This window comes from Impatiens glandulifera, chromosome 8 (assembly GCF_907164915.1).
Source record: "Impatiens glandulifera chromosome 8, dImpGla2.1, whole genome shotgun sequence".
Lineage (NCBI taxonomy): Eukaryota > Viridiplantae > Streptophyta > Magnoliopsida > Ericales > Balsaminaceae > Impatiens > Impatiens glandulifera.
Window position 1 is genome coordinate 9,411,721 of NC_061869.1, and position 10,757 is coordinate 9,422,477.

At 31.2% G+C, this 10,757-nt stretch overlaps 2 protein-coding genes across 2 annotated transcripts; both read right to left on the reverse strand.

Moving 5' to 3' along the window:
* Window positions 1-235: 235 nt before the first annotated feature.
* LOC124913426 (U-box domain-containing protein 17-like) lies at window positions 236-2,560 on the reverse strand. Its single transcript, XM_047454010.1, has one exon. It carries the CDS (start codon window positions 2,446-2,448, stop codon window positions 322-324), a length of 2,127 nt encoding a protein of 708 aa, XP_047309966.1. The 5' UTR covers window positions 2,449-2,560; the 3' UTR covers window positions 236-321.
* A 3,330-nt stretch (window positions 2,561-5,890) lies between these two features.
* On the reverse strand, window positions 5,891-9,566 carry LOC124911100 (protein STICHEL-like 3). Its single transcript, XM_047451543.1, has 6 exons — window positions 7,726-9,566; window positions 7,354-7,579; window positions 6,887-7,270; window positions 6,339-6,786; window positions 6,199-6,262; window positions 5,891-6,117 (listed from the first exon to the last, which is right to left on the reverse strand). The coding sequence occupies exons 1-6, from the start codon at window positions 9,256-9,258 to the stop codon at window positions 5,989-5,991; spliced, it is 2,784 nt and encodes a 927-aa protein (XP_047307499.1). The 5' UTR covers window positions 9,259-9,566; the 3' UTR covers window positions 5,891-5,988.
* Between the last annotated feature and the right edge of the window lie 1,191 nt (window positions 9,567-10,757).

Consider the following 10,757-nt stretch of genomic DNA (forward strand, 5'->3'; position numbering starts at 1 on the left):
AATTAAAAAAAAAATAGTTAAATTTTTTTGTTGACTCATTTGATAATTTTACTTTGATTTTAACAAGAAAAAACATACAAGAACTTGGGTGAAGAAATTTCATAGATGTCTTTAAAAATTTGAATAGTATTCAGGTCTGTGTATAGTTTTTAACATAATAACACAAATTTTATTACGAAAAGAAAAAGATGAGTAACAAAGTTATAACGAAAATAAAATCACGAATTTAACTTTGTGATGGCTTGTTATCTCCCAATTGATATACCAATAAAAGAATTCTTTATTTTTTACACCAAAAATCTTGGTAATACTTATTAAATATCATAAAACTGGAACAACAGCAACAACAGAACTTAACATACCACCACCAAATCCAGAAGAAGACTCTCTACTATTACCACCATAGTATCGAAACGACATCGCATACTCACACTTCTGAAAAATCCTAGCAAGTGAAGTCGCCTTCCTCCTCGCCCGTTTCGTCCCCGTATACATCAATTTCTGAAGTGAATTCGCCAACGCCGGCGCCCTCATTACCCTCTCCGCCGCCCCCGCCGACCCTCCCGTCCGACACAACTCCAGCAGTGCCGCCACCGCATTTTCTTTCCCTTTCGAACTCCCCCTTCGCATCAAATCCATCAGCCCCGAAACACCCCTCTCCGCATTCCCAATCGCCTCCGCCCCCACCGGCACCCTCACTATCAAAGCCAACGCCCCCGCCGCTTCCTCCGCGATTCCATCAACCTCTAGAGCTTCCACCAACGCCGCCACCGCCCCATATTCAACCAGTTTCTTGTAGTTATCGTTATGAGTAGACAGATTGAACAATGCAGTAACCGCATCCTTCTTTCCTCTTGGTGTTCCATATCTCATAAGCCGACACAGAGCTTCCACAGCCCCGTCCTCTTCCGTTATCATCTTCTTGAAATGATGAACAGCGGATAGACTAAACAACGTGGTGGCAGCGTTCTCCCTAGCTTCAGTCGTGTGACCGAATCTCAAAACATTAATAATAGGACCTAAGCAACATTCTTCCATAATCAACTTCTTGTTCTTCTCGTGTATAGACAGGTTTAGAAGGGCTGTGACGGAATTCTCCTGCGCCACGGGATTTGGTGACGATAGCAACGATTTAAGATAAGGGATGGCCCCGGATTCTGCAATGTAGACGCGATTCTGTCTGCATGTTTTCGCGATTAATCGAATTTCTCTTACTGCTATGGTTTTAGACGATTCGGATCCTTCTGCTAGTTCATGGATAAGAATACCTGTAGTAGCTTTATTAGCTTTAACTGATGCATTACTTGATGAAAATGGCGATAAGGTTTGAATCTGATTAGATAACGAAGAACAGTCGTAGAAGATTTCGTGAGCAATGCACCATTGGCTGATTAGATTTCTAAGAGCATGATTAGCCACGAGTTTGTTGTGAATAAGAATTTGCCCTGTCTTTGGACATGTAGTATGATTTTCATCAAACCATCTTGATATAGAAGATCGATCGTATGTTTGACCTGTTGATATTATCACAGGATCTCTCATCATCTCCAATGAGATCGGGCAGAAGAAATCCTTTGGAGAAGAGAAGAACGTTTCCGCAATTCCTTGAGTAATCAGACTTTTCTTAGGCTTTTTAGAATTGATTTCTTCATCTTCATCTTCCTCAAATCCGAATAACATGAAACGAGAATATCGAATCAATGAAACAAATCCGTATAGAACTGATACAGTTGGTTCGATATCTCCTTCATAATTAACAATTTGTTCTTCCAGAAACTCAATCTCATAAATGAAATGTTTCGGACGTATAAACCCTAGCTTTTCAACGAAAAACGATTGTAATTCAACAGGTAATGGAATCCTGTCATTCTCGAATTCATCCAGGAACGAAAACAATTTCAATCTTAACGTTTCATCATGTTTATCAATTAACAATTTCGACCTTCTAGCCTGTTTCCGCAACAATTCAACTTGTTCTCTAACATCCTCAGTTAAATTAAGTTCATCCAATGGAAGAACATCCAAAAGAGTAGAAATCTCCTGATTAAGATCATGAAAATGACTCGAAATAGAATGATTCTGTAACAGAAGCCATAACTTACTTGAATGAAAGCAGTAATCCAGAAGCATTTTAGATCTATAAAGCATCATATAAAGCTCCGTAAAACAGAGAATCGCGGATGGAGGTAAACTCGATCTAGAATCTCGAAGAAACTCCAATAGTATTATGAACACCTCCAGTTTCCGAATCAATGAACGCGAATTCATTCGTTGAAATGAAAGCTTCTTATTAAGAGAAAACGTCGCTTGAATACCGTATGAAATCGCAAGAAGCGTTTCTAATAGAGAAATGCCGGTCAGATGAGTTAGATCCACCGGCGCTAAGAACGCTTCCATCGTCGGTGACCTCGTTCGACGGAGAGACGATATAATCGTGGCCGACGCCATTGTTAACAATCGAAAATGCAGATGATCTCGATTGAGAAATCGTTTGTTTATATCTGAAATCAAATCTATCGAAATCTGGATGAATATTGAATAAACGCGTTTAGAAAGAGAGAAAAGACTTGACCTAACAGAAATATAGAGAGAGAGTAAAACTAAAACTGAAACTGAAACCAACTCTTTTCTCTCTCTTGAAAATGACGTTTCTCTTGCCTAGTTTGATTATACCCAACTTGATTTTAAGTTTTTTAATTAATATATTAATGATTAATATTTTTAAAATAACAAATATATTAAGTTTACGAGAAGTGATAGGGAAAAGAATTTGAGAAAAGGAATGATGTGTCACTAAGAAAAAAATAATAAAATGTAAGAAAAGAAAATTTTGGTTAATCAAAATTGCGCCACATCATAAATTTATTTCTCTCCCTCACTCTCTCAATCGTATCTCTAAATTTATTTCTATTTAAAAATAAATAAATATTATAAATGTGATTGATTTTATTAATTTTATTAAACACACTATATTAATAAGTTTAAAATCAAACTAACCCTTTACTATTTATTTAATATGTTTGACTAGAAAAAGGCTTTCAGACACGTCTATTTATTATTTTATTAGAGTTTTAATTAATTAATTAAATAATAGGAATACATCACTATTTTACTTTGACTAAATATGGTCCACTCAAACTGTGTAACAGGCTAGACTTTGACAAATTTGTTCAGTGTTTTGTTTTGAGCTTTGTTTGATATAAGAATTATTTATAAATAATTTATTTAAATAATTATCAAAATATTATTATAGTTAATGTTTTAAAATAAAAAATGTTTTGATATTTTGACTAGATTAAAAAATGATAATTAATGAGATGATAGAAAATTTTATTATTATTTTAGTATTATTTTATTAATAAAAGAATTTATATTTTTTTAAATGTAAAATTGAATTCACTAGGGTTTATATATAAATTCAAGTAGAAATGGAAAATTTTATAAGCTAGTTTACTTACAATATTTAAATAGTAAATGAATTATTCACTCCACTGATCTATATAAAATAAACATACCAAATAATTATAAATTCAATATATTAATGTAAGATCCAAATAATTTATAAACTTGGTACATATTAAAATTATAATTTTTTAACTAATTTATAATTTATATAAATATAAATATGACTAGTATAATCTCATTTAGATTCATATCAAATATTAAATATATTTTTTTTATGTAATTGCCCCCAATTACAAGTTAATATTGAAAACTATAAATAACTCTATGCTTTTATTTCTCTTTATAGAATCATAGTTTATATTATTATATAAATTATAAATCTTTTACAATAATTCAATTAACAAAAGTATTATATAAGAGATTAAAAAAAGTGTTTTTATTATTATTAAAAGTGTTTTTAATTTTTTTTTATATTTTTTAGTTAAATATATGTATGAGGTAAAGTGTCAATGAAAATAAAGTTTGGTATCACAATGCAACTTCAAATTTCTTTTAGAATTAGTCTAACTAACTGAATCAAACATTGAACTAGTAGACCTTAGGCTTGACCAAACTAAAGTGAATATATTAAAGAATAAAGAAGAAATATCTTTACTTCTAAATAAGAGAGATATACCCTGGTAAGGTTATGAGTTCGAGTTTGAGTTCGTCCGGTAAGTTCTACGCCTAACTTAATTGTTAAGTGTTTGCGGACTATGTGTTTAACCTTGATAAATTAGTCACACTTCGAAAAATATTCGAAACTCGACGTTCTAAAGAAATAAAAAAAAATAATATAAAAAAAAATCAATTTTTTTTTTTGATAGTTTATGTTTGTAATGTATAATTGTTTTGAGTTTTAAGAGGAAATTTTTATTTAAAAAATGAAGCCTAAAATTGAAAATTAAATTATTTAAGATTAATATAATTAATTTTCTTAAAAATAATTTTTATACAAGTAATGTATTATTTTATAAACTTAGGCTTTGTTCGGTTGGAGTTATTTAAATAACCCAACTCATTCAAATATCTTTTCACTTCCTCTTCATCAATCACATCACTCAAATCATTACCCAAAATACTAAAATACCTTCTATTTTAAATTTTCTATTTTAAATTGCTGTTTATTATTTTATTATTATATATCAATACCTTTAAGTAATTTTATCAAAAATATTCTCATCTCCTCAAAATCATTACTAATCAGTATTCATTTTTCCCTCTAAGTTATTACAATAACCCCAATCTGAACAAGGCCTTAATAGCTTTAATATTTAATTTCTCCAAATTTAATTTAATATTATGAAAATTCCATTAATCTTAAAAAACTCAAAACTGACAAGTTGATAAGTAGCCAAACATGACTCAATTACTTGGAAATTTCCTTCTTTCATACAGAAAAAACAACCAATATTCACGTTTTTTCTTTCTTCAGTCAATCGTCATCAATAAGTTTGAAATTAGAAGTTTAGTCAAAGTCTAATAAATACCCATCTAAATTTCTTTATTTTTTATTTATTTATATCCAATTTCTATGTATTGGGTGTATTGATTTATTTTAAATTTATTTATTTAATAAAAGAATTGATATAGTTAATGAATATAATAATATATTAATAAAAGATGGTTGAAAAGATATTCTTCTTGATAATATATTTAAATAAAATGTATTTTTATTATTAGATATATGAAAAAGTAATTAAGAAAAGAAAAAGAAATATATTTTCATACAATAAATAATGTTTATTACCGTACATCCACTAACTCCAACATTTAAATTTATAAAAAATTATATGTACTTTACCTTGTTACTTCTTAGCATATTCTCTCCTCCTTCATATAATTAGTTTGAATTTAAATAATATTTTTTTATTGTGAAATAGAACTCTTAACTATCATATTATAATAATTAATAAAAAATCTTTATTTTTTATTTTGAAACTTTTTAACAATAACTCAATAAGATAAGTTTAAACAAGCAGTGTCTTTGTCTAATAAATTAAACATATCAAATTTGATTCTTATTAAAATATATATATATATATATTAAATAAATAAATAAAATGGCATATTTTGATTTTTTATTTGTTAATTTTAGTTATATTGATGTAATTATGCACCCTGCATCAAAAAACATGAATTCAATCAAAGAATATGATAAAAAAAAATAAGGTGGTTCCATGTGACAAATGCAATGTTATTCATTTAAAAAAGAAGTTAAAAACTAGTTAGTTCAATTATTATGAAATTGAGTATACATTTAATATTCAATCAATTAATTAATCTCGAGAACTATATAATTAATCTCGAGAACTATAGACTATGATTTCTCGTTTAACCTTAGGAGAATTCTCATTCTCAGCGAAACACTTTCCACACGAAACGAATCTCATCAAAAAGCATGAATTCAATCAAAGAATATGAAAAAATAAATAAGGTGGTTCCATGTGACAAATGCAATGTTATTCATTTTAAAAAGAAGCTAAAAACTAGTTAGTTCAATTATTATGAAATTGAGTATACATTCAATATTCAATCAATCAATTAATCTCGAGAACTATAGACTACGATTTCTCGTTTTACCTTAGGGGAATTCTCAGCGAAGCACTTTCCACACGAAACGAATCTCATCAACGTCTGTGATTGTTTCCTTCTTATCCTAATCCCCGAAAACTATCCAAACAATAAACAAACATCATTCTCAAGAACAACCAATTCAAAATAAATGGAATATCTTAACTCACAAAAGATTACCTTTCGACGAGTTACACCCGATTCCTTCCAGCAAAGCAAGCTTCTTGATCTCGGTTCAAGTTTCCTGCACGAGTTTTGAACGTGTTATATAGTCACACGACTTGTTAGAATTGTTCGATAATCCAAAAACAAAACATTACATATTCTGTTGTTCAAGCTTTTCCGCGATAGAAACTGCCTTTCGTTTTGACCAACAATTGTTAACCTGTCTAGATCCTCCTCCTTCGTCTTGCTGAAGTACATGTGCTAGTGATACTCTGCTTCTAACAATGCTCTGGCTCTGATTTCCTTCCTTCAACTTCACATCATTCGGTTCGCTTTCAGAACCTATTTCAACAATCTCGCTTCTTGTCTTTCCATGTGAACTAGATCTAGATGACCCTTGAGTTAATAATAAACCATCCTTCTCTTTGTTCATACTTCTTTGTGATGAAGCTTCTTCTTTTGGTGGTAACTGACAACAACTGATTTGTAAAACAACTTGAGTGTTAAGAACATATTCAAAAGTTTGCAAGATGTATGATCTGTACTTCTCCGCCTTTGCTTTCGCAATCTGTGAATTGAACATCAATTCCACACTCGGGGCAGCTGCACAAAAGAATAACTCAATCAAACCGAAGTTTTGTCATTTTAAATTGTAACTTTGTGACAAATTTTCAAATAATTGTGTATATATACATATACCAACCTGCATCAAAGCTGAAAGACACCAGTTTTCCTTCTTGGTACATAAATACTTTTAAACTATTAATTTGGATCCTGTCAAGAACTTTTACCCAAATCTCTTCAATTTCTCTATTTTCCATTACCATATCAGATAACTGTTTTCGAGCAGCCGAATCAGAAGCAGAACGACGTCTTCTTCCATTCGAACCACCTTCTTTTATCTTTTGTGGTTGTATTTCATCACTTTTTCTTGGAGGAATCATATAGTCTTGTTGATCTGGAGCAAGTTGTAGAAGTGCAGCCGTTAGCCATGTCAATCTATCGTTCGATACCCTCCTCAACTGCTTTTCTGCCTCCGATAATGTCTTGAGAGCTCGACGAAGTCTCTCCATATCATCCTTTAACACTAGATGAAAACAAAATCTAATGTTAGTTATATATTCTAACATTGACAAACTAAAATTCAATTACTTTTCCTTTTTCGCTTACGGGTTTGCTGGCAAAAGAAGTTTCGTCTCGCCTTATCTTTAACAATAATATCATAACCGCCAGCAAGAATATCGGTTATAAGTGTAGCAAGTTGTGACATTAATGCCAACGGTTCAACACCAGTTTCCATAATCTCCCTCAGTTTCTTGACAGTGTTGGTTGTGGTGTCGGCCGACAATGCTAAATCAAGTAGATCTACTAACTTCTCGTCCGAGATCAGTCCAATCTGTAATAAATCGCGATTATAGTCTTCTAAGCTTTAAACAAAAACATGTTAATGACATGGATCTTTATCAAAAAAACATGTTTCATCCCGTCACCTTTTTTAAATATAAGATTAAAAAACAAGATAGATTTAAGAATAGAAATTACCAGATCCTGAACTAATGTAACAGAGATCTTCTCACCAAGCAAACTCAATTGATCAAGCGTCATCTCAGCATCTCTAAGCGATCCATCCGATCCCGAAGCGATCAATTTAATCGCATCCCTCTCGATATCCAAATCTTCTTTATCCGAAATCCATTGCAAAGCATAGACAATATCCGAATCCTTAATCTTTGGAAAGTAAAACTTCTGGCATCTAGAAACAATCGCATGAGGTAAAACATCAAGACTCGAACAAACGAGGATAAACACCAATCGCCTAGTATGCGCCCGATCAACGAGCTTAGATACAACACTCCAACAATAAGCAGACATACTATCGCAATCATCGAAAATCAAAACTTTGTACTTTGATCGAGAAACAACACTACTGTCGAGTTGATCGATAACTGTATCGAAATCGAAACGACTGACCGGACCCACTTCAGTAATGTCGCGATTCTTTCCCATATCATAGGAAACGCAAGAATCGCAGACTCCGCATGGTTTTGTTTGGGACTGACAGTTTAAAGCCCGAGCGAATATACGAGCGGTTGATGTTTTTCCTGTGCCGTGGGGACCGTGGAAGACGTAAAGAAACCCGACTTTCCTTTTAGTGATTGCGTTTGAAAGAGCTTGAACTGCTAAGTTCTGACCGATGAGATTTTGGAATGTTCTAGGGGAGTATTTCTGAGTTAGATTCTGATGGGTTTTGAATTTATGATGTTTTTGATGGTTTCCATATCTGGGTTCTGATGTTGATGAATTATCAAGATCACTTTCAGAACTTTTCAAAAGACTGTCAACGAATAAACCCAACTCGCCGGAGTAATCATGAACCCAATTTTGAACTAGAAGAGGCGTTGCTGCTTCTCCTACTTTAGATTTGATAGATGATGAACTAGGGTTATCAGACATCATCCTAAGAAGATTAACAGGATCATTTCTTTTGGATTTTGAATCTGATAACCCACAAGATAAACTCTTTCCAGCCATGTCAAGAAATGTTTTTCCCCTGTCATGAATTCTCGACCAATTCCATGGTATTCCACACCCATTTCTTGGACCTCTCTTCACATTATCCTCTTCTTCCTCCTCCTCCTCGTTTGGAGATGAGAAATCTGGGTAGTCGTCTCTAATTCTTCTATTCCTGGATTTCACTCTCTTTGGACCAGGAAAGATGATTTCAGGTTCATTATCATCATCATCAGCAGCAGCAACAGATTTAGCTGAAATGGACTCGAAAACGAAATCATGTTGTTTGGTTTCATAAGAACGCCTAGCATTAACAGGTATAGAATCAAACCCAAAAGGGGAATGATGCCAAGAAGGATGAGGAGGACTAGTGGAAGGATCTCTAAGAGATCTTGATCTCTGAAGTAGAACAAGTTCTCGTCTAATTAAAGACCTATCAGATGGACTTTGTTTATGCATATGATTCTTCAAATGAATACAATTAGTCAAATGAACATGGTTTCGAAGATGGTCACAACCACCATTTGAATCCTTGAGTATTCGGGGATTAAAAGGCTTAGTCATGATCAGAACATGATGATGAATTCAAACAGAAAACTACTACCCTTAGATAATTATTGAATGAATGAATGAAGAGGCAAGGCAATGGAGGACAGGACAGGGCAATAAAAGGGAACATGAAAAAGATTCGTTCACCTGAAAGAAAGAAGCAAGTGACCCGTTTCAATCATTAAAACACCAGATCCCTTTTAGCCATGATCTTTCTTTCTTTCTTTTTGGTTAAAGAAAACGATAGAACATGGAACCATTAGAGAGAAACTCAGTTTGAGGTTTTGTGGAAAGCGAGGTAATTAAGTTACCAGTAATTTGGAACTTTGCGATGAGAATTAGACAGAGAGATATGATAAATGGTATGAGGAGAGAATCTCTGGTTTCTTTTCTGACAGCAAGTGCAAAACGAAAATGGTGTCAATTTCAAACGAAATTCACTATTTTTCAATTCGAAATCCTCACAAATTTAGTGGAACTATCTATAAATATAATTTTAAACATTTAATGATATAATTGTTTTTTTATCTTTAAAAAAAATTGAAGTAATTAGCCTATGTAGGCAACTACTTGGGTTGGAAACACAGAGTTTAAAAAAACGATTATTTTTTTTATTTTTATTTTTTATTTATAAATATTAATTTAAATAAAATAATATTTTAAAATATATAAAAAAGTACGAGTTTATTCTCAAACACTGCTCTAAGTTAAAATTAAGGTTATGGCTGTTTTTTTTATTCTTAATGAAATAAGTTACCTCTTAAAAAAAAATCAAAAAAAAAAAATATTATTTCATACAATATCGAAATTAAAAAGAAAATGGAAAATGATCAGACATTGATGTTTGGTGTCTTAGAAACCACTTAACTTCCTTATGTTAATTTTCAATATATTTTTTAATATATCTTAATTATATATATTAACAAGTTTTTAAGTTCAAAAACCCATATAATATAAATAAAAACATCCCTTACTTGCCAGATCATAATATTTAATATTGGACTAGTATTTTTTTTTTCTTTTTACATTTCTTTAGAGGACATGACTATTTAGTTTTTTTTTTTATTGCATCTCGTTAGGTTCTTGTTTGATCTTTGGATTATTAGGTTGAAAATTCCAGTAAGATAATTTAAAAAAAAAAAAAGATGCTTATTGATGAAAATAACCTTACTTTTTTTACTATATTGAACGATTAATTAATTTTAAATAATTAAATCAATGATAATTTTAATAGATAAAAATATGATTAGATAAATAAAGTGATGATTAGATTTTAGGTAAAAACTCTTAAAAAAACAAAAATCTAAAATTCAAACAAGGCCTAGGTTGAGTTTTTGTGTGTACATTTTGTTTGTTAACGTTATGCTAAAAGCCTAAAACTACGGAATATTACTGAGTCCTAGTCATACAAATAATTTTGAAATAATTGTGTTTATTTAAAAATATATATTTTAACCAAGCCTGGTTAGGATAAGTTTTATTTATTTATTTTTATTTTTTTAAGAACATGAGTT